At 43.6% G+C, this 24660-nt stretch overlaps 1 protein-coding gene across 2 annotated transcripts in view; it reads left to right on the top strand.

The window, feature by feature from the left end:
• The window catches only part of EEPD1 (endonuclease/exonuclease/phosphatase family domain containing 1), a 137300-nt gene that overhangs the window by 87680 nt on the left and 24960 nt on the right, over positions 1–24660 (top strand). For both annotated transcript variants that reach the window (XM_055420880.2, XM_055420881.2), the window contains one exon: positions 1–52. In XM_055420880.2, the coding sequence (XP_055276855.2) occupies positions 1–52 (52 nt within the window). The remainder of the gene's footprint in view (positions 53–24660) is intronic.

The raw sequence follows: 24660 nt of genomic DNA, 5'->3' as shown, positions 1-24660 counted from the left end.
CATCAAGCTGCTAGCTGTGCAAGAACTACTTGACAGAGAGGCCCTGGAAAAGGTAAATATTTTATTCTTCCTACCCTGGATTCACAAACTTAGAGCAGAGTACCACACACAGAAAAAACTCCACTGTCTATTGCTAGAGACAACACTTGCAACAAAGTTGGTCTGTTATTTTACAGTCAGTGAACCGTGCAGATTTTTAATCAGAATGCCCCCATATTGCTCATAGGCCACTAATGCTTGCAAATTCTCCCTTGCTTGGCTTTTTCAGAGTTGAGTGAAAGCAGAGGCTCGCCTTGCTGTGGGCCAGGCTCTGGAGAAGGCTTTCTGTGCCTGGAAACACCACACATCCGATGCTGCCGGCATGCCAGCTTCTCTACTTCCCTCCATCTCTACTTGTGTGTGTTCTTGTCCGAGCTTGTGGATGCTAAAATGAGGCAGTGAGGTTAGGGAACTTGCTCTAATTAGGAAAATTAGCTAAGTGGCAGAGTAAGGATTTGAGCCCCTTAGTTTTATTTCTAAAACCAGTGTTTTTTCTGTTGAATAATCAAGTTCATGAGTTTGAACTCCTTTGGGGGCTACTTCTGCAGTTTGGGAAACTCCATCCCACGTGTGCCCTGGAGGGAGCTAGTCAGTGTGTCTTAGTTTTCCACGTTCAAGTCAAGCACTCAACTGGGGACCTTTTGCCAGTTGTGGGTTCAATCTGTGTGCTGGGTGGCCCAGGTGCCACCCCATGGGCCTCCCAAGCGGTTCCCCTGGGTGGCTCAGGACTCTTGCCGAGTATGTATGTGGCCATGGTCATTAATTAGACTATGACACCACCCTTATGGCAGAAAGTGAAGAGGAACTAAAAAGCCTCTTGATGAAAGTGAAAGAGAAGAGTGAAAAGGTTGGCTTGAAGCTCAACATTCAGAAAACGAAGATTCATGGCATCTGGTCCCATCACTTCATGGGAAATAGATGGGGAAACAGGGGAAACAGTGTCAGACTTTATTTTGGGGGGCTCCAAAATCACTGCAGATGCTGATTGCAGCCATGAAGTTAAAAGATGCTTACTCTTTGGAAGGAAAGTTATGACCAACCTAGACAGCATATTAAAAAGCAGAGACATTACTTTGCCAACAAAGGTCTGTCTAGTCAAGGCTATGGTTTTTCCCGTGGTCATGTATGGATGTGAGAGTTGGACTGTGAAGAAAGCTGATCACCGAAGAATTGATGCTTTTGAACTGTGGTGCTGAAGACTCTTGAGAGTCCCGTGGACTGCAAGGAGATCCAACCAGTCCATTCTAGAGGAGATCAATCCTGGGTGTTCATTGGAAGGACTGATGCTAAAGCTGAAACTGCAATACTTTGGCCACCTCATGAGACGAGTTGACTCACTGGAAAAGACTCTGATGCTGGGAGGGATTGGGGGCAGGAGGCGACGGGGACAACCGAGAATGAGATGGCTGGATGGCATCACTGACTCGATGGACATGAGTTTGAGTGAACTCCGGGAGTTGGTGATGGACAGGGAGGCCTGGCGTGCTGTGATTCATGGGGTCGCAATGAGTCAGACACGACTGAGCGACTGAACTGAACTGAACTGACTGAAGGGTAATGTAAAAGAAAATGGTTAGCGAGATAAGCACCCAAACAATATTATTCATATAATTTAAAATATTTTGATTAGTGGTCAGTCTACTGGTTGACATTAAGGCAAATAAAGTCTTTAAGTACCAGGCAGTGATGTGTGGGGAGGAAGGTATCTATCTGAACTCTGGCTCTGAATTTCACATCCCTCCAGCCTTATTTGTATCACAGATGGAACAAGGGTGGTGCTGCCTGCCTGACCTCAGAGAGATGACATGAGAACCAAATGAGTTAGTGCGGCAGAAGGGCTTCCTAAGTGCCAAAGTGCTTGACTCATTAATTCTTAACTACTCCTATCAATTCTTAATCCAGTCATTAAAACATACTAGGTGTACATGAAGATTCTTTATATGTTCTTGAAACTTTTTAAAAGTTACCCCTCCAGAAACAATTTTCTTCTCAGTGTTCACTATAGGTTTACTCTTCAATTAAAAAAAAATTAGACAAAACTGGTAAACACATGGCGACCATGTGATAAGGTGTATCAGCACAGTAGAAACACAGGCACCAAAAAATATCTATAGCTCTTTAGAGCTGTGTTAATACCCTTTGTGGAGAGGCCACACAGCCAAGCCGGTGTGGGATACTAACAGCTTGTGAAGTCCAACAGAAAGGGAGTTATAGTGTGGGGTTCGGACAGCTGGGCCCAGAGCCACCTCGTCCTTCTTCAGCAGGTTATCTTGAGTTATCAGCCTTCTCTGTGGTTTACTTTCCCAGTCTGTAAAGTGGGACTCTTTATAACCCAAAATTCACAGAAGATTTGAGAAGATTAAGTAGACAGCCTATGTAAAGGACTTAACAGCATACCTGTCGCTCAGTGGTCCCGCAGAATCAGCTGCTGCCCGTGCTGTTTTCCCTTCCTCTCTCTCCTCCCTCCCTCCCTCTTTCTCACCACGTCTGATGATGGTTTTGTACTGTTCCCCTATCTCCATAAATGACCAGTAGAAAGACCAGTAAGATAGTTTAAATATGCACAGGGGCCAGCTAGAAGCCGAGGTCACTCGGGTTCCTTCTTCCATCTTTCATTTCCGTGTTCATGCATTCATTCACACTACAGGCTTTTGTTGAGCTTTCAATATGCAGTCCAGTAGCAAACATTTCTAGAAAAGTGGTCATTTGTAGAAGCGATCAGTAGACTTGATCTTGGCAGCAAGTTGTATTTTGAGTGACACATGGCTTATACCTGTTCTAGTGCTATTTTTTGCAATAAGATTGTTTCAGTTTACGTTAGAATAAGATACATTCCCTGAAGAGCCTTATGAATTACAGATTCTCACCTACCCAGACAAATTAAAGAATCACCAAGGAAAGTTCCCAGTTAACTATTGCAATAGCTCTGCTTCTCAGGGTGTGGTCTGCAGACCGATAGCACTGGAAGCGTGTTAGAAATGCAGAATCTCATGCCCCATTGCCTGGTTCAGTTTGCATTCTGACAAGACCCCAGGTGGTTCACGTGTGCCAAAGTCCAAGAAGTTCTGAGGAGTATCAGTTACTGTCACGATCTCTGCTGTTGACTAGTCCGGTTTCATAGAGAGCCTCTGAGGTGTCAACTTTTTGCCTTCGTGGGCAATCAGGCTTGCTTTCTTGCATCTAAAGAGAAGTAAAACACCAGAAGTCTATTTGTAAGCACTCAGTTTTATCTCTAGTTTGCCTGCTTTTTCCTTTCATTGAGAAGATAGGCTTAGTTAATTTAATAAGTGAAGCCAGCAAGAATGACCTCAGACACACATCCTACAAACCTCGCACCTCTTTAACTGTCTTTGCAGTTGGGCTTCATGTGGCAACCTGCTTTAGGGTTTTGCAATTACTGAACTCCTTAGATCCCACCACAATGGGGCTGGTCCCTTCCAGACAGTCCCAACAGTGGGGACGTACACATGCCTTTCACTTATAAGATGGAGGCTTTTCTGAAGGAGTCATTTCCCTCACAGCTATTTGTAGGTTAAATTTCACCAGCAAAATATTTAAATTATGTAAAACATAAAAGGCTACAAACCAGCAGCAGCAGGTTTGTAGCTGCTGCTACAGCTACAAGAATAAGCCTTTTAGTGCTTTTTCTTGCTAATGTTGTGATCTTAGCATTATCAAAACTAGCAGCCATTTGTCTGACTTGTACTTTCCCTGACTTTAGGTGGAGAGCTTGTCCATTTTAGGAAGTTCCAAGGCTTTGTAGGTTTCTACAGAGCACAGAGAAGCTGTAGGGAGACTGTTGTAGGAGAGTGGGGGTCCCCTCCCAGCCCTGGTTCAGTTTGGCCATTAGACCTGGCCTCTTTCCTTATCCACATAACAGCTTTCTGTTCCTTCTGTGGATCTTTCCTCTAAAAGTAGTTAAAAGCCTTGGGTTTCACAGATGATCCTTGATCACATTGTGAAGAGAGGAAAATCCTCCTTTTCATGCTCTGTTAATTCTTTCTCTGCTCCTTGATCCAGTGATTCTTACTGGTTTTAGGGGCTTCCATGTTTCATCTGAATGGAGAGGAGAGTGGTGAACACCTGCCCAGTGACTGCCATATGTAGATCAGCAGGTTCCCAGTTTTTACTTCTTCAAACACTTTGTCTTAATTCAAGTGTCATCATTTGGGATGGAGACTGGGAACATCTGGGAGGTCAAGTCTCTGAATTTCTCTTCTCCATCAACATTACACAAAGCCATTTCCTAGACAAGTGACAGTTATTTTTCATTTATTTAAAAAATAAGTAATAGACCATACAATTAATAATTGCTTCTTGTTCTAAAAATCTGTTAGAACTTTGGAAAGTGTTAGTTGCTCAGTTGTGTCTGACTCTTTGTAACGCCATGCACTGCAGCATGCCAGGCTCCTCTGTCCGTGGGACTTCCCAGGCAAGAATATTGGAGTGGGTTGCCATTTCCTTCTCCAGGGGATCTTCCTGACCCAGGGATCAAACTTGTGTCTCTTACATTGGCAGGCAGATTCTTTATCATTTGAGCATAAGTGTCAGGATATGTGACCTTTCTTTGAAAAAGTGTTCAGGTTTTCTTTTTTTTTTTTTTTGTCAAATATCCATTAGGTGCCAAGAGCAAGGACTTGCTGTGAGACAGATGCAGGTCTTCCTACCTTCTCTGTTTTCTGTGCTTTAAGAGCAGGATGCTTCTGTTTTTCTGAACTTAAGTCACACAGACTTGTTTCCCAGGCTTTATAGACAGGCCCCATCTAATGCCTTTAAACGTGGCGTTGCATGAAAGGAAACAAAAATATTGGTACAGCTTGATTTAGTAAGATCACTTTTCAGTGACCCTTTCAAACAGCTTCCTGCAAAGCTGCAAACAATACTTTGGCCGTTCCCTCCAGCTGGAGGTCACCCTCTCCCTGGAAGGGGCAGAGGGCAGGGCACCAGCTGACCCTAACCGAGACCCAAGTCTGCCTGAAGAGCTGTCTGTGAGAGCCAGGTCTCCTGGGGGTTCAGGATGCCCAACTCATAGTCATCGCCTGTCCTACCCCACCTTGGCCCCCACCCCGTTTGCAAAATTGTCCAGGACAAAATGCCTGCCAGTCTCCATGCCTGCTGCTGAGGCGAGACGTTTTTCCTAGAATTTCCACTGTGAAGTCTCACTCTTAGTCCAGTTTTCCTGCAGGTAGAGCAGATGATCCCTGTGGCCTCTTGTGCTTTCCATGTGAGATGAAGCATATAGATTTCACCAACAAGCCTCAGACTAGAAAAACTGAACTTGGTGTTTGCACACGGTGGCAAAGCAGGGACTTTTCCAACTGAACCCTCAGTTCAGTTCAGTTCAGTTCAGTTCAGTTGCTCAGTCGTGTCCAACTCTTAGCGACCCCATGAATCACAGCACGCCAGGCCTCCCTGTCCATCACCAACTCCAGGAGTTCACTCAAACTCATGTCCATCAAGTCGGTGATGCCATCCAGCCATCTCATTCTCTGTCGTCCCCGTCTCCTCCCACCCCCAATCCTTTCTAGCATCAGACTCTTTTCCAGTGAGTCAACTCGATGCATAAGGTGGCCAAAGTATCGGAGTTTCAGCTTTAGCATCAATCCTTCCAATGAACACCCAGGATTGATCTCCTTTAGAATGGACTGGTTGGATCTCCTTGCAGTCCACGGGACTCTCAAGAGTCTTCTCCAGCACCACAGTTCAAAAGCATCGATTCTTTGGTGATCAGCTTTCTTCACAGTCCAACTCTCACATCCATACATGAAAATGGGAAAAACCATAGCCTTGACTAGATGGACCTTTGTTGGCAAAGTAATGTCTCTGCTTTTTAATATGCTATCTAGGTTGGTCATAACTTTCTTCCAAGGAGTAAGCATCTTTTAATTTCCTGGCTGCAATCAGTATCTGCAGTGATTTTGGAGCCCCCAAAAATAAAGTCTGACACTGTTTCCACTGTTTTTCCATCTATTTCCCATGAAGTGATGGGACCAGATGCCATGATCTTTGTTTTCTGAATGTTGAGCTTCAAGCCAAACTTTTTTTTTTTCCCAATTTTATTTATTTTTTTCAAGTTGAACAGACTAAATTTCTTTAAACAAACTTACTTATAGCATTTATACATTGAAGGTATTTGATTTTCTTGTAACTAGCACTTCAAATGCAACAAGCATTTGAAGCAATAAGCATTTGACCCAACAAGTAAAACTTTCTACAGTTCATAACTTTTATAAATAAAATAAATTAAATGTACAGTGAATAAGTTCTCTGAAATATTTCAATATTTCTGCAGGTTTAGTAACATCGTAAAATACATTTCAACTAAAATTCACAAATCTAAAAACCTGTTAGGCATTTTTAGGCGTTTTAAGATGGAAATGAAGACCAATGTTACATCGTAATATGCCAATTACAAATAGTACTTCAAATAGCAAATACTACAGTTTGTCCCAAACTTTAAAAACTATTCATGAACTCAACACTGAACTATTGATGGCTATAAGAATTGTTTCCTAGCCTTTTTGAAAATTTCAACCCATTTACGTTTAAGGTAATTATTCATAAGTACGATCCCGTAGCCATTTTCTTTATTGCTTTGGGTTCAAGTTTATACACTCTTTCTGTGTATCCTGTCTATAGAAGATCCTTTAGCATTTGTTGGAGAGCTGGTTTGGTGATGCTGAATTCCCTCAGCTTTTGCTTGTCTGTAAAGCTTTTGATTTCTCCTTCATATTTGAATGAGATCCTTGCTGGGTATAGTAATCTGGGCTGTAGGGTATTTTCTTTCATCACTTTAAGTATGTCTTGCCACTCCCTTCTGGCCTGAAGAGTTTCTGTTGAAAGATCAGCTGTTATCCTTATGGGAATCCCCTTATGTGTTATTTGCTGCTTTTCCCTTGCTGCTTTTAATATTTGTTCTTTGTGTTTGATCTTTGTTAATTTGATTAATATGTGTCTTGGAGTATTTCGCCTTGGGTTTATCCTGTTGGGGACTCTCTGGGTTTCTTGGACTTGGGTGATTATTTCTTTCCCCATTTTAGGGAAGTTTTCAACTATTATCTCCTCAAGTATTCTCTCATGGTCTTTCTTTTTGTCTTCTTCTTCTGGGACTCCTATGATTCAAATGTTGGAGCGTTTAACATTGTCCCAGAGGTCTCTAATATTGTCCTCATTTCTTTTAATTCGTTTTTCTTTTTTCCTCTCTGTTTCATTTATTTCTACAATTCTATCTTCTAGTTCGCTTATCCTGTCTTCTGCCTCTGTTATTCTACTGTTTGTTCCCTCCAGAGTGTTTCTGATCTCATCTATTGCATTATTCATTGTATATTGACTCTTTTTTATTTCTTCTAAGTCCTTATTAAATCTTTCTTCCATCTTCTCAATCCTTTTCTCCAGGTTATTTATCTGTAACTCCATTTTGCTTTCAAGATTTTGAATCATTTTCACCATCAAAATTTGAAATTCTTTATCAGGTAAATTCCCTATATCTTCTTCTTTTGTTTGTGTTGGTGGGCAATTATCTTGTTCCTTTACTTGCTGGGTATTTCTCTGCCTCTTCATCTTGCTTATATTGCTTTGCTTGGGGTGGCCTTTCCCTCTTCTTGCAGTTTGTGGAGTTCTCTTTATTACGTAGTTTCTTCGCTGTGTGTGGGGTTGGACGGGTGACTTGTCCGGGTTCCCTGGTTAGGGAAGCATGTGTCAGTGTTCTGGTGGGTGGAGCTGGATTTCTTCTCTCTCCTTTAGAAGACAATGGGCTGCTTTTCTGGGAGCCTGATGTCCTCTGCCAGTATTCAGAAGTTGTTTTGTGGACTTTACTCCGCGTTCAAATGTTCTTTTGATGAATTTGTGGGGGAGAAAGTGGTCTTGCCATCTTATCCCTCCGCCATCTTGTTCCTTCCTCCCCAGAACACTGGATTCTTATATTCCACTTGGTCGTGGAGTATCTCTTCCCAGCTGCTCCAGCAAGGCGCAGCCGCTGTACCTTACCTTGGACGAGGGGTATCTCCTCAAGGCCGCGCCTCCTGCTTTGAATGTAGATCAGCTCCTCTCGGCGCTCCAGTGCCCAAGCAGCCACCGCCTCCTGAACGTGGTACAGCTCCTCTCGGCCACCACCCTAACCCTGGGCGCGGGGTAGCTCATCTCAACCACGATTCTGCACGTGGTCGGTTGCGCCGGAGCCGGGCGTCTCCCGCGTCTGCGCCGCTGGAGCCGGGCGTCTCCCCCAAGCCAAACTTTTTACTCTCCTCTTTCACTTTCCTCAAGAGGCTTTTTAGTTCCTCTTCACTTTCTGCCATAAGGGTGGTGTCATCTGCATATCTGAGGTTATTGATATTTCTGGCAATCTTGATTCCAGCTTGTGCTTCTTCCAGCCCAGCGTTCCTCATGATGTACTCTGCATATAAGTTAAATAAGCAGGGTGACAATATACAACCTTGATGCACTCCTTTTCCTATTTGGAACCAGTCTGTTGTTCCATGTCCAGTTCTGACTGTTGCTTCCTGACCTGCATACAGGTTTCTCAAGAGGCAGGTCAGGTGGTCTGGTATTCCCATCTCTTTCAGAATGTTCCACAGTTTATTGTAATCCACACAGTCAAAGGCTTTGGCATAGTCAATGAAGCAGTAATAGATGTTTTTCTGGAACTCTCTTGCTTTCTCCATGATCCAGCGGATGTTGGCAATTTGATCTCTGGTTCCTCTGCCTGGAATTAGAAGTTAGCAGCTTCCTGCATGGAACTCTGCTCAGTGTTATGTGGCAGGCTGAATGGGAGGGGATTTGGGGGGAGAATGGATACACGTGTATGCATGGCTAAGTGTCCCCTTCATTGTTCACCTGCAACTATCACAACATTGTCAGTTGGCTATACCCCAGATCAAAATTTAAAAAAAAATTTAAGTAGTTAGTAGCTTCCTGGAAATTTTCAGAAGGAAATAAGAGGTAATAATTATCACATATGAATAAACTAAGGATGCCAAGTGCTTCTATCTCTAATTGATGGTGGTGTGTTATAAACATACACACATGCACACGTGTATGTGCTTAGTCGCTCAGTCATGTCTGATTCTTTGTGACTGCATGGACTGTAGCCTGCCAGGCTCCTCTATCCATGGGGATTCTCCAGGCAGGAATACTGGAGTGGGTTTCCATGCCCTCCTCCAGGGGATCTTTCCAATCCAGACATCAAAGCCCGGTCTTCCGCATTGCCGGCACATGTATAAGCTCTGACTGTGTTATCATGCTCTTTTGGAGTGTTTTTCTCTGTGATTTAGGCTACCTGTTAATTTAGTTTGTGCAGCAGTTGAGTGCTTGTGCTATGCCTAAATCGTACTACATGCCAAGGGAGATAAAATTATAAAAACACACTTGAATGGCATATATGGAATCCCAGAATGTCAGAGCTGGGGGAGACTGTTTAATCCACTGAGTCCAGCCCTGTCATCATCACTTTGCAGACCGGACACAGAGGTGTTGAAGTGTCCTTCTTTCCTGGGCCCATAGCCGTTGTGTTGGTAGAATCAGGACCTGCCCCAGTGGACTCAGTTCTCGTCCAGTGCTCCCTTCAGTGTGACTACCGCCTGTGTTCTCTGGTCTCATTTATCCTGGTCTTCAGCTTTAGCGGACTTTATGGGGGCTTCTGTCTCTGCATATCCCAGGACTGGGAGCAGATCCAGACAGTTGGTCCCTGGTCCAGGTGATGAAGAATTTAAACCGAGGTCTTTTAATCCTTGTAGCAAAACAGACATGGACTTGTGCTGTTTGTCTCCATGGGTGCTCCTTGGTTCAACAGGGAAGGCAGACACCATGGGCTGGAGGTTGGAGAAGGAAGTCGGAGATTCAGGGCTCAGGATGCAGCCACTCCCCGGGGAGCATCTGAGAGCAGAGGAACTCTCAGTGGTGTGAGGGCTGCAGAGAGTGGGGGTCCACTGCAAAGGAAGGCCATGAGGATCGTGGACGAGGACAGAGAGCATGCTGCAAACACACGCTCCGTAGGGTCAGTGTCAAAATGAACTGCTTCAAGAATCTTAACATAAAATGTGCCTTTTACAAAACAGTACTCTGTGTGCATTTAAAATAGCAGAGTGAGATTCTTCAGCAACCTGGATTTGTTTTTCTCCCATGCCTAGTCCTTCACATCGTTGTTGTTTAGTCACTAAGTCATCTCCAACTCTTTTGCCACCCCATGGACTGTAGCCTGCCAGGATCCTCTGTCCATGTGATTTCCCAGACGAGAATACTGGAGTGGGTTGCCACTTCCTTCTCCAGGGGATCTTCCCGACCCAGGGATTAAACCCAAATCTCCTGTACTGCAAGAGGATTCTTTATGGCTACACCACCAAGGAAGCTCATGCGTGCAGGCATACTCAGTCGCTTCAGTTGTATCTGACTCTTTGCAACCCCATGGACTGTAGTCTACCAGGCTTCTTTGACCATGGGATTTTTCAGGCAAGAATACTGGTGGGTTACCATGCCCTCTAGGGGATCTTCCCAACCCAGGGATTGAACCTGTGTCTCTTGCATTGCAGGTGAATTCTTTATCACTGAACCACCAGGGAAGCCTAGAGAAGCCCATAGTCAGAGCTTAATTTGAATGCCATCTTGAATAATCAGTATTCATGTATCTGTTAGATTTTTTAAGTGGATTGAGCCAATCAGTGCCTAATTATGGTTAAACTCTTTGTACTCATGTTCCTGGCTAAATCTCTTCCAGCAGACAGCTTGCTACTTCCTTGAAGGGCTAATGAGCAGAAAAGGGGGCCCCTGTGGAGCTCAGCCTCCCCCTGTTCACTGCTTGGAGTCTAGCTCAGGCCCGCAGGGGCCACCACAACCAGCTGCTCACCAGCTCCACTTTGCAGACTGCACACTTGGGTCCTGACCCCATTCGGGAAAGGGCTCTTGGCTGGAATCCCCTGCAGGCCCCTCAGCTGCCAGAAAATGGAGCATCTTGGTGAATTACGGGCCAGGCTTCACAGTTCATTGAACTCCTTATTTTCCTTATTCTTATTCTTTTAAATTTTCTCCTATTCTTTTAAAACCATCACAATATACCATGTATATTTAGGGGCTCCCACTACCTTTCTCTTATTATGAAAAGCTTTTATTTGAAGTGAGCAAAAAGTAAAGTTCACAAATAGGACTTTTAAATTGCTTTTAGCTTTATTAGCTTTCAAAGATAATTAAAGTAAACAATGAGGGATCATTTTAAATGTACTGTCACATTGGTAAAGGTTTTTAAACAATAATATGTAATACTGAAGTTGTGATAACACCAGCCTCCCCATTCATTGAGGAGGGTGGTGATAAGGCATTGTCCTTTTGTAAGCTCTGGGGCAGTGTATTTCATTGCCTTTGAGATGTCCCTACGCTATGACCCAGGTAGATTCCTGGGAGTGTATCTAGAGGAAATGATCCATAAAAATGTGGAAAAGCATTTGACAGCATGCTTTATAATTATGAATCATTGCAGGCAGCTCACTGCTCAGTGGGAAGGGTGAGTTTAAACAGTCTATGGTAGGTCTGCCCATGGACTGGTGTGTGGTGGCCATTAAAACTGATAACCATTGAGCTTTGTATAAATTTGATATAATGTTTACAAAAAAGGAGGATAAGCAGTTGTGCCTGCTCTGATTTAGTTCAGTCGCTCAATTGTGTCCAACTCTTTGCGGCCCCATGAATCTCAGCATGCCAGGCCTCCCTGTCCATCACCAACTCCCGGAGTTCACCCAAACTCATGTGCATCAAGTCAGTGATACCATCCAGCCATCTCATCCTCTGTTGGCCCCTTCTCCTCCTGCCCCCAATCCCTCCCAGCATCAGGGTCTTTTCCAATGAGTCAACTCTTCGCATGAGGTGGCCAACGTATTGGAGTTTCAGCTTCAGCATCAGTCCTTCCAATGAACACCCAGGTCTGGTCTCCTTTAGGATGGACTGGTTGGATCTCCTTGCAGTCCAAGGGACTTTCAAGAGTCTTCTCCAGCACCACAGTTCAAAAGCATCAATTCTTCGGTGCTCAGCTTTCTTCACAGTCCAGTTCTCACATCCATGCATGACCACGGGAAAAACCATAGCCTTGACTAGGCAGACCTTGGTTGGCAAAGTAAAATCTCTGCTTTTTAATATGCTGTCTAGGTCGGTCATAACTTTCCTTCCAAGGAGCAAGCGTCTTTTAATTTCATGACTGCAATCACCATCTGCAGTGATTTTGGAGCCCAAAAAATAAAGTCTGACACTGTTTCCACTGTTTCCCCATCTATTTCCCATGAAGTGATGGGACCAGATGCCATGATCTTTGTCTTCTGAATGTTGAGCTTTAAGCCAACTTTTTCACTCTCCTCTTTCACTTTCATCAAGAGGCTTTTTAGTTCCTCTTCACTTTCTGCCATAAAGGTGGTGTCATCTGCATATCTGAGGTTATTGATATTTCTCCCGGCAATCTTCATTCCAGCTTGTGCTTCTTCCAGCCCATTGTTTCTCATGATGTAGTCTGTATATAAGCTAAATAAGCCTGCTCTAATTACAACTATGTAAAAGTACATGTATGCATTCTTTCAACCAATTTTTATTAAGTACTTGTATCAGGCTTTGTGCTGGGCTAGGAGACCCATACAGCTGTTACCAAGACTATTATCTTTCCTATCTACCTGTGACTCATATCAGTGTTGAGGAAAACATTAGCAGTTACACAAATGCGTACTTAAACACAATAGTGATAAACACTGCCCCCCAAAAAACAGCAAAACAAAATTAAGTCATAGTTGGGGGACACAATGCTGTCATAGCATCAAGGAAATATGAAAAAAACATAATTAGGTAATTCTCTTTTCCTTTAAAATTTCCTTTATCATCATTCAATACTCCTGGAATCAAATTTTTAAGATCCCATAAGACCTCCAGTGATGGCTAGAGGAGCCAGAGGGAAGGAACAAGGTGGACGACAGGTAACCTGGAGAATGGGGCTGTGTACCAAGGCAGAAGGGCTCTCTGAGTGCCCTGGAATCCTGCATGGGAGGGTCTCTCTCCATCAAGGCAAATGATCATGGGCCCTGGGGTCAAATCTGGCAATAGCTAGTTTTTATACATAAAATTTTATTAAAATGCTGATACATCCATTCATTTACCTACTGTCTGTGGCTGCTGTCACACTACAATGTCAGCATTAAGTAGCTGCGACAGGAAAGGTATATAACCCACAAACCCCCAAATATTTACTATTTGAGTCTTTGCAGAAAGTTCGCCAATTCCTGTTCTAGATCAGTGGTTCTTGGCTTCTGACCACTTTAAGTATCAGGTGAGAGCTGTGTGACGCCATCCAGAAAAGGCACATATGAACCTATACATGTAGTTCAATGTACATATTCTTGAGGCTTCTCCATGAAGTCCCTCAGGTTCATACTTCTGGTCCCTGGTGAAGGTAGGACTCATTTCTCTACCTCAGAAATGCTGAAATATTTTCTCTTATTGCAAAATGGTAGCCTAGTGAAGAAATGTATCTCAGAGTGGATGGCCCACCCTTCCCAGGAAGGCATAGTGTTCAAGGTCTGCAGGGAGCATCCTTCATGTGGTAAGAGGCCAGTCAGATGTTAGATGAGACTGCATCCCATTGGCACAGAAACAGCATCCCTCAGGTTACCTTTCTGTGATTTATGGCTTGATCCCATATTGGTTATTCTAATGAAATTATCTAGTTCATAGAATACCTGTGACCCCATTCTTCACTCCTTTCTTTCTAGCATCATTTTCTTCCCTGGTAACGTGAGACATCTTTAGGTCTCCTGAAATCTGAAATGTGTTGCTACTTGTCCTACTTTCCTCTTTGCTGCTGTCCTATTTTTCTTCTTTCATGTACTCATAGTTATCTTTTTCTTTTTTTGGCTGCACCCTGCAGAATGTGGGATCTTAATTCCTCGACCAGGGATTGAACCTATGCTCCTTGCATTGGAAGTGCAGAGTCTTAACCGCTGGGCCTCCAGGGAAGTACTCACAGTTATCCTGAATGTAAATTCCCACCTTACACAACCAGTCTCTATCCTCTTTCAGCTGTCCTTAACCCTTAGGAGCCTAGCCCCTATCCAAGTTAATCTAATAAATCATAGTTTACACTTCTAACCCAAAGTATTTTTACTAAAAATGTTTTTTTCTATTAAAAATTTTTGTGAAATAATTTTATATTGTACTTAAAATTATATCTGCAATTATCCATTTTTTGGCATATGTACCTATTTCTGTTTCTGTCAGCTCAGTTGCTCAGTTGTGTCCGACTCTTTGTGACCCCATGGATTGCAGCACACCAGGCTTCCCTGTCCATCATCAACTCCCAGAGCTTGCTCGGACTCTTGTCCATTGAGTCAGTGATGCCATCCAACCATCTTATCCTCTATTGTCCCCTTCTCCTCCTGCCTTCAATCTTCCCCAGCATCAGGGTCTTTTCTAATGAGTCAGTTCTGTTTTTATAATGCATAAATAATGATTTTGTGTTAAAAATATTTTTAAAAATTTTGCAGCCATTTAGATACAGTGCTGTGAATTTAGGAGTGGGAAAAGGAAGGAAATCATTCCTAGAGCTTGCCTTATCCAGGTGAGCTGCATGAACTGGGGAGCCTGAATCAACTGCTGTCTTTTACCTGTGATAGTTGTCTTGGGGACACACTCCTTGATGGTTCCATTTCCTTGTCTTCATATTAACATCTTCATTACTTCTTAGCCTCCTAATTGATTCTGGATTTATAGAGCAAAAGAAGAGAAATCTTATAATAGCTATATGGAATGGAAACTTAGGCTGGGGCCAAAACAAGGCCTATAACAAGAGCAGAAGGATCATTTCATTCATGCTTGAAAGTCAAGGGGGCCTTGAAAAATCAACTGTCTCCATGCTTTGCTAAGAATCAGTTTATCATCAACTAGAGAGAATTTTGCTGGCCTCATTTGTGGTGTCACTTGCTTTCAGCCTGACAAAGTGTTTTTGGTATTTCTTATCAGGAAGGTCTGCCAGGAACAAATTCTCATAGTTTTTGTTTGTTTGTTTGTTTTTAGTCTGGGAGTGTATTTCATCTTCATTTTTGAAAGTTTTTTTTTTTTATATAAGATTCTTCATTGTCAGCATTTTGAATATGTCATTCTGCTGCCTTCTGACCTTCATTGTTTCTGATGAAAATTTAGCTGCTAATCTTGTTAGAAACAGGTGGATTTTGAAAGCTGGCTGTATTCCTGGGCACCATGTTTTAATGAAGGGGCTTCCCAGGTGGCACAAGTGATAAAGAATCCACCTGCCAATTCAGGAGATGTAGGAATCGCGGGTTCAGTCTCTGGTCAGAAAGATCCCCTAGAGAAGGAAATGGCAACCTTCTTTGCCTGGAAAAACCCATGGACAGAGGAGCCCAGCAGGTTACAATACATGGGGTTGCAGAGAATCAGACACGACTGAGCCCATACACGCCACATTTTATTTGGGATGGGATTATAAGTGGCTCATACTTACTCAGTGTTCCAAAGCTCTTTCAACTTTAGTGACACAATTTCATTTGTTTGAGGAGACTTCTCAGGCATTATCTACATAAAGTCCAGCAAAACATCTCATTTGGTTTTGGCAAAGACAGAAATGAAAGTACAGCGCATTATGATATTCTAGTAAGACCAGAGACATCATAGTAAGAAATATTTGAGCTTGATTCTCAAATTATAGGTTATGAAATCAACTGAGTAAGTTATAGCCATCATTTGTTTCACTATATGTATATGGATGGATGGATGGATGAGTGGGTAGACGGATGAATAAATGGATAGAGAGAAGGATGTATGGATAGATAGATACAGGTATACATACATAGTTGGCAGGAAGACAGATAGCATTATATTGGATTGCCATATAAAATTTTATTTATTGCTATGAGTCATGGTCAGAAATGCTTAAAAACTGCTATTCTAGAGCATTTTTTTGGCTTGAAAGAGGGGAAGACAGCCTGCTCTAGGATTTTTTTTCCAGCACCGGAAAGGCTCTGCTTACCCTCGGGTATATCCTAAGCACTTTTCCCTCCTGCCTCATTAGTTTCTTAACTCTTTTTTGCTTTTCAACAGTAAGAAAACATGCCCAACTCACTGCATCCCCCTCAAAATTGTCTCATGTAGTCATCATCTTATACAAACACTCACATAGCCATGATGACAGGAGTTATATGCAATTTCCTATTTTATTTGGGCCACCCTCAAATGCTTCTTTTATCAGGAAATGCTAACAATGAGTTGGTACTGAGAAAACTTTCAATTCACTGTTTTAGAGAATTCTGAGACTTTTTGTGAATGATTCATTCATTCATTTCTTGAGAGCATGACTTTGATTCAGCAAAGTAGAGGCCAGTTGGGAATTTTAAATGAAACAGGAGGGCAGGCAAGTGAAACTCTTTGGCTCAGTTGCTAAAAAGATTTATGCTGGATGTTCTCAGTAGGTAAAATTATCCTGATTGAGTTGGTTATTAAGGCCGGCTTTGCCAGAATTAATTCAGTGGAGAGATCTATCAAATTGTTAACTACCCACTTAGAATGAGTAATTCCTACAGTCGATAAAATATTTTTTGTGAACCGTTGGGAGACGTTGAAATGGTGTGTTTGGACCTTAACAGGACTCCAAACTTCTGGGAAAGCATCCAGCCCACCTTTAGAGATGTTGGTCTGTCTTTGTAGAAATTCAAAACAACATACAGATATCCCTTATGAGAATAATCCAGATCCCTTTCTGGATTCTAGGCTCGTTTCGTCACCACACTGAGTGGTGCCACCCCATTCTTCTCTTGCCCTCGGTCTGTCCCTGCTAACCTTTGTCCATGAAACGCAGGCTTATTTTCATATGCAGAATTGATGAGGTTGGAAGAAGACAGCCAGAGAAAACAAAGCAGCACCCTGTGTACGAGTTACTCTAAAATCACCTGCCCTCCTAGTTAGTGGTTAGTGGCTTCCTACACAAGTGATCGGTCACCAGATTTCAGTGGACTGCAGAAACACTGTCCCAGAGCATCTTCCTGATACGTCCAGCTCTAGGGATCCAGAGGGGCCAGAAGTACTCAGGACTGAAACAAAGTTCCCACCATTTATAAGCTGAAGGGCTGAACTTGGAAGGGAAGGTAACAATTTCTGGGGTTTAGTCTGAATTCCCAAATTTGTACCAGCTCTGAGGTTGAGTGTGGGTGGGGGTGCTAGAGCCTTCCCTCCTGCTTTTTTTTAAATTATGAAACCATGAGACAGTAGTTTTACATTACTGATGATCTTCTCTATCAGACATGCTTTGTCTCACTCCCTCTCTCCATCTGGCTGAAACCTCTAGTTAGAAAATAAATTGCTGTGTATTGATTGCTCAGTTTGTTCCTCATCAGCCAGACATCCTTGTTACACACTTGACTTGCTTGGCTGTATTTGTGAACAACAGAGGAAGCAGTAACACTTATTTTTAGTCTTCATGTTGAGATGTGGCAGGGACATTTGTAAATGTTGTTTTGGTGCTTAAGCTACTTAGTAACAGCACTTAATCATCTTTTATTTATGAAGAAGAGAAAAGTGTGTGTGTGTGTGTGTGTGTGCTTAGACATGTGCTGTATTGATAAAGTTCAAGCCAGTTTTAATTGATATTTATAGTGTGACTTTCTAGAAAAGTGAAATTTCTAAAAAAGGTGAATGCAGAGAGAAAAGTTAAAACATATGCAATTACTACTTGGTCTCTAATTTTTGTCTCAGTCCTTCATTTGTCTGGTTACCAGAGTAACCCTCCTGAAATGCAAGTTTGACCCTTTTACTGCCCTCCTTGTAGCTGCTTCATCTGGAAGCCGAGTAGCTGCCAAATTCATTCATGGACGTGGTCTTGGATCCTGGCTCAGCTGTTTGCCCTATGGGTGATCTTGACCCCTCTAGCCCTATATTCCTCCTTTCTTGAGCAAGGATACATCTCCCTCGCAGAGCCATGGTATGGTCGCATCCCATGTGTGTGAAGAGCCAGCAGCGGTGCGTGGCATGTGGCAAGCATGCCAGTAAAGGCATCCATTGTCGTGCCTGCAGGGCACAGTCCTGGCATCCACATGGCCCCCATCTGAGTGCAGCTTGATCTCTGTGACACTCCCCTCTGTCCTGTTAGCTTTCACTCCACCCACTTCCAGCAATTTGAAGGGAGCCTGAAAAGCCTGTGAAATAACATTAGGCAGTTTGGCTAATTTTAATTTCCTTTGACCAAAAATGTGATGAGAAAGGAGGTTAACTGAAAGATAGTTTGGGGGTCTATCTCTCCATTCCTCCTGTTAGCACAGAAAATTGAGAATCACGGAGTCTCAGAACATTCTCCAAGATGGAACGCTGTTTCATGAACTTCCGCTTGTAGTTCTTGCTGCCATAAAGTGTCTGGGAGTGAAAAATTGTAGGTCTTTCTATCCCTGGCTCCCCACACAGAAAAGAACAATCAAATTTATGTGGTTTGCCCTGAAATAAAATAGGAAATATGCTGGCTTTCGAGACTAGGATTTGGCATAATGCAAATCAAAATAAAATAAGTCATGAATCTGTAATACTTTCACCCACAGCTTTGAAGTCTTTATGATTATTGCTCTTGAGGATGGGAGGCTGCATAAACACCATTTAGAATATAGCTGGAGGCTGGCACTTTATAAGAAAAATGGCCACCAGAGCAGTCTCCCTGAGGGTCCATAAGTACTAATTCTGTTTAATGTGACAGTTCCTAAATAACTCTGCATTCTTCACAGAAACACATATAGGAAGTGCTGGAGAGAGTTCTAGTCTTTAGTGTTTATGGATTGAGAAAATGTATCCTTGGGGTTTTAAAAAACATGTAGTTGTTTGTGTGGGAGATTAGGGATGGGGTACTAATGTAAACTGCCAGCTTTGTTCTGCTCCTCCATGATTTTCTTTGGATTTAAATACCTACGTAGTCGTTTCCCACCCTTTTATGTTGTCTTTCTCCCCCTCTGCCCTTACCCTTCCTCTTGCTAATGAATAAAAATGCTGTAAGTAATCAGCTGTGCTGTGGGATGGTTTGTTGGAGCTTAGAGACTGTGCTTCCTGCATCTATACCCATCTTATTCTTTGAGCCTGTTCACTTGAAAATGTCAGAGGAAAGAAGACTCGAGAAAAGAAAGAACTGTGGTTGGCTAAGTCATCATAACATCTGCTTGATGAAGATGCCTTTTTGCTTTACAAGTAAAATGTTGTAATATATATGGTTGACGTTTCCTGTTGAATTTTTGGTTCAGTGTGTCAGTAGGAAGTACCAACTGAAACTCTACCCCATCCACCTTCATTGTTGGCGTGTTTCTCCAGCCATGTAACATTAGTATCTGTGGAATGGCATATTTGGTGCAAGCCGTGGCATGACCATCCCAGGGTTTCTGGTCTGACTTGGGGTACATAACTCTGCCTGCAATACTCTTGCACACTTCTAAAATAGCCACAAAAATCCTCCAAAACTCTGCTATTTTCAGAACTGCTTCCACTTAGAATAATTAGTTTCAATCATTACTCACAAGTGTGCTGTCTAATTTGGGACAGAGGACTTATTTTGTTCGCCCTAAAACTGTCTTTTTTTTTTTTTTTTTTTTTAAAGCTTCAGCGAGGCTTCTATAGTCCAAGAATTACCAGGCTGTGCAGGTCTCTCCCACGTGCATTATAACCACGTAGAGAGAAGGCTGGGGTAACCCTGTCTAGTGGCAACCTCCCCAGTGCAGTGTTCCTGCTCCCCTGCTCCCCACCTGATCCAGGAACAGCCCAACATCACAGCTGTACCTATACTAGCACATGGCATTTGTTGAATGAGAGAATGGTTCCTTTGCTTTATCTTAAACATCTAGTCCATTGCCCAAGTCACTTTTTAAATTATTGACATAAACCATAAAATTAATCAAGAGTCCACTTGAAAGTGAACAATTCACTGGCATTTAGTAGCTTCACACCTCTGTGCGGCTGCCACCTCGGTGTAGTTCCAAGACATTTTCATCATCCAGGAAAAAAAAGACTGGTACCTATTGAGAGGTCAGTCTACCTCCCTCGCTCCCCTGGGCACCTGGTGACCACCAGTCTGCTTTGTGCCTCTATGAGTTTGCCTGTTCTGGACATTTCATACAGTATTTGGCCCTTTGAATCTGTTTATTTTCACTCGTATGTTTTCGAGGCTCATTCACGAGGCAGCAGGTATCATTTAGGGGGTCGTTCAGTACTGTTTCAACATATGGATGTAGCACACCTGTTTGTCTGTTCTTCAGGTGGAGGGCACTTGAGCCGTTTCTGCCTTTCAGCTCTGTGAGTGCTGCGGTGAGCATTCACAGTCCAGTGTTTGTTTTCATTCTTTTGATCCTGGTTGTGCTATCTTCTAGTTCTCTCTCTGGTTTGCCAACTGCTCTCCTGTTAGCTGGGCTTCTCTGGTAACTCAGCTGGTAAAGAATCCGCCTATAATTCAGGAGACCCGGGTTCAATTCCTGGGTTGGGAAGATCCTCTGGAGAAGGGATAGGCTACCCACTCCAGTATTCTTGGACTTCCCTGGTGGCTCAATTGGTAAAGAGTCTGCCTGCAATGCAGAAGACCTGGGTTGGGAAGATCCCCTGGAGAAGGGAACAGTTATCTACTCCAGTATTCTGGCCTGGAGAATTCCATGGACAGAGGAGCCTGGCAGGCTACAGTCCATGGGTCGCAAAGAGTCAGATACGACTGAGCCCCTTTCACTTTCGCTTTTCTCCTGTTGTCAGGCCACCTTCTTCTCTTGCTGCGCTACTCACCTGGTCTGGCCCTTCTCCAACCTGACTCTACACTGCAGCCCTACGTCTTTTTCAAATGCAGATCTGTTCTTCATGCCCTTTGTTGATTTTAGTATTGCTCAGAGGGTAGGGAGGAAACTCCTTTCAGGCCCTCAGGGTCCTGCCATGGCCAGGTATCTAACGATTCCTTTAGGCTCATCTCAGCCATTCTGCCCCTCCCCATCTGGGCTGCAGACACACTGATCTTTCTGTCCTATAACACCCCACCACAGGCCCTTGGCACATGCTATCCCTGTTGCCGGGAATGCTCACCTCTCCTCTTTGCCTAATTAATGCCTTCTCATCCTGGAATTCCCAGTGCAAGCCTCACCTCTTCAGAGAAACCTTCCCTGACTCAGTCAGACTCACCTCCACCCCCACTGCTACCATCATGGTGGCCCACAGGCTCCTAACCATTTCTTTGCAGCACAAGTTCTAGCTGCATTTTTACATTTGATGATTATTTGATTCATAACTGCCTACAGAGACAGAAGGCAACTGTACACGCAGAACTTGGGTTCTGGAGCCAGACTCCAGTTCAGTTCAGTTCAGTCGCTCAGTCGTGTCCGACTCTTTGCGACCCCATGAATCACAGCACGCCAGGCCTCCCTGTCCATCACCAACTCCCGGAGTTCACTCAAACTCATGTCCATCGAATCGGTGATGCCATCCAGCCATCTCATTCTCTGTCATCCCCTTCTCCTCCTGCCCTCAATCCTTCCCAGTATCAGAGTCTTTTCCAGTGAGTCAACTCGTCACATGAGGTGGCCAAAGTTGAGTTTCAGCTTTAGCATCAGTCCTTCCAATGAACACCCAGGATTGATCTCCTTTAGAATGGACTGGTTGGATCTCCTTGCAGTCCAAGGGACTCTCAAGAGTCTTCTCCAGCACCACAGTTCAAAAGCATCAATTCTTTGGCGATCAGCTTTCTTCACAGTCCAACTCTCACATCCATACATGACCACGGGAAAAACCATAGCCTTGACTAGACGGACCTTTGATGGCAAAGTAATGTCTCTGCTTTTTAATATACTACCTAGGTAGGTCATAACTTTCCTTCCAAGGAGTAAGCGTCTTTTAATTTCCTGGCTGCAGTCAGCATCCGCAGTGATTTTGGAGCCCAAAAAAATAAAGTCTGACACTGTTTCCACTGTTTCCCCATCTATTTCCCATGAAGTGATGGGACCAGATGCCATGATCTTTGTTTTCTGAATGTTGAGCTTCAAGCCAACCTTTTCATTCTCCTCTTTCACTTTCATCAAGAGGCTTTTGAGTTCCTCTTCACTTTCTGCCATAAGGGTGGTGTCCTCTGCATATCTGAGGTTATTGATATTTCTCCCAGCAATCTTGATTCCAGCTTGTGCTTCTTCCAGCCCAGCGTTCCTCATGATGTACTCTGCATAGAAATTAAATAAGCAGGGTGACAATATACAACTTTGATGCACTCCTTTTCCTATTTGGAACCAGCCTGTTGTTCCATGTCCAGTTCTAACTGTTGCTTCCTGACCTGCATACAGGTTTCTCTGCTGCTGCTGCTGCTAAGTCACTTCAGTTGTGTCCGACTCTGTGCAACCCCATAGACAGCAGCCCAGCAGGCTCCCCGTCCCTGGGATTCTGCAGGCAAGAACGCTGGAGCGGGCTGCCGTTTCCCTCTCCACCTGGGCTCAGATGCTGGCCCTGCCCCTGCTTTGTGGTCTTGGGCCGGGTGGCTAACCTCTCTGTGCCCGTGTTTTCTCACCCGTCAAACAGGGGTCACAGTAATCCCTGCCTTAGAAGGCTGTTGCAAGAATGAAATAAATTCATATGTGTTACATACATGGCCCTGAAATAATCTCAGTAAAAGTATAATTAGTATAGCTTCTAAAAATAATTTTTTAAAAAAAATTTTAATTAAAAAAATAAATAACTGTACCTACACTGCTATCCCCACACCCCTCATCTCCAGACTAAGCTCAGAGAGGCGGGGAACCACAACTCTTTTGCTCCCATTATAGCTCCAAAGCCCAGCTCAACATACCCACGTGCTTAGTTCTAGTTACATTTTTATTGAATGATTGGATGAATCATTCTCTTCTTCACCAGAGAAGAATATTAACACTCTGGTGTCCCTTCTCTCCTTCTGTGTCTGAGTTTGGGTGGCTCTAGCTTCTGGCGTGCAGTGTGGTGGCGCATGGCCACAACCCCTCCTCCTGCCCATGTCCCCAGCTGGTGTGTTGGGGAATGGTGCTGCCAGCTGTGGAGAGGCAAGGGTGAGGATCCCCTGTCTGTGGCCCTGTACTGAGGGAGGCCCAGTCTGTATGACCACCGCAGGAACAGCCAGGATTTGCTGTGTGCCACGCCCTGTGCACCCCGTTTTAGAAGTATCTGACTCATGAGGCCAGAATGATTTCTGTCCCCTTGTTATAGATGAGGAAACTGAGGCCTGAGCAAGGGAGACATTTGCCCAAAGTCAAAACTCTTGGTAAGTGGCAGAGCCAAAGTGTAAGTCCTGCCAGCCTTTCTCCAGAGCCTGTGTTCTTCAGACTCTCACCCTTAACTAATGAACTTGACCCACTTAAACACTGAGAATGTGGGAAGGACTCCTCCACTGAAGGAGCTGGGGTGCTGTCCTGAGTCTGGACAGTTTTGTTAAAGGCCCCACAGTGAACAGGGAACAGTTCCCACTGAATTCTGGCTTGTGATCTGCTGGCCCTTTGTACCTGAGGGTCCTGACAGGTTGATGTCAGGACAAATTCTCTAAAGAGACATTAAAACAAAGCTAGAGGGGAAAAAATAAAGGTGAGAATGGTTTATCTGCAGATGAAAGAAACTACTTAGGAAAACTCCCACCTCTTTTGTCAGTCAGAGATGTAAGAAACAGTCTGTTGCTTCCTTTCTGATCATGCAGTTCAGGGACATAATGTCTGTGGTCCTTCACTCTCTAGGCCCCTGAGCTGCCATCTGTTTATCACAAGTATATACATGAAAAAAATGAAGCCTCCTGATTTACTTTCAAAAACAAAGACATTATGATTTTAAACTAACTTACTTGGGATCTTTTTAGACATGTGGATATAAGCATTGTGAGCATGTAGGGTATATTGGGGAGCTTCCTCAGTAGCTTAGCCGGTGAAGAATCCACCCGCAATGGAAGAGACCCTGGTTCGATTCCTGGGTCGGGAAGTTCCCCTGGAGAAGGGATAGGCTACCCACTCCAGTATTCTTGGGCTTTCCTGGTGGCTCAGATGGTTAAGAATCTGTCTGCAATGCAGAGACCTGGGTTCAGTCCCTGGAGGAGGGCATGGTTACCCAGTCCAGTATTCTTGCCTGCAAAATCCCCATGGACAGAAGAGCCTGGCGGGCTATAGTCCATGGGGTTGCAAAGAGTCAGACACTACTGAACGACTAAGTACAGCACAGGGTAGGATGGTAAGGCTTTATTGCTACCATAGTAGATGATTTTAGGATGTTTATAATGAAATGAATTGAAACGAGCCCCTAAATAGCAGAAATTCCTCCCAGCCCACAAAACATCCACCACTAGGGAGATAGCATGCTGTGTCCATATGATAGTTGTTAGATGGTGCCTGAAGAGAGTTTGGAAGAGTTTGTCATACTGTGGCACCATTAGAACAAAACCGTGTGTGTCTTTATGAATAATCAGCTATACACATATTAATTAAACGCATAGGAGACATCCTAGAAGGGTATCCACCAAAAGTGTTAGCAGTGGTTGTCTTTGCACAGTGATATTCTACTCAATTTTTTCTTTGTTTCTCTAATTTACCAATTGTCCTATAATGAGCTTGTCTTTGCTGATACCAGAGCATGAGCCTCAATTTAAAGAGGAGGGGGAAAGCCACAGAATTACTA

This window comes from Moschus berezovskii, chromosome 3 (genome assembly GCF_049115385.1).
Source record: "Moschus berezovskii isolate FMDL1 chromosome 3, NW_MosBer_1.0, whole genome shotgun sequence".
Lineage (NCBI taxonomy): Eukaryota > Metazoa > Chordata > Mammalia > Artiodactyla > Moschidae > Moschus > Moschus berezovskii.
The sequence above is the reverse complement of the archived record's forward strand: the minus strand, read 5'-3'. Positions and strand labels throughout refer to the sequence as shown.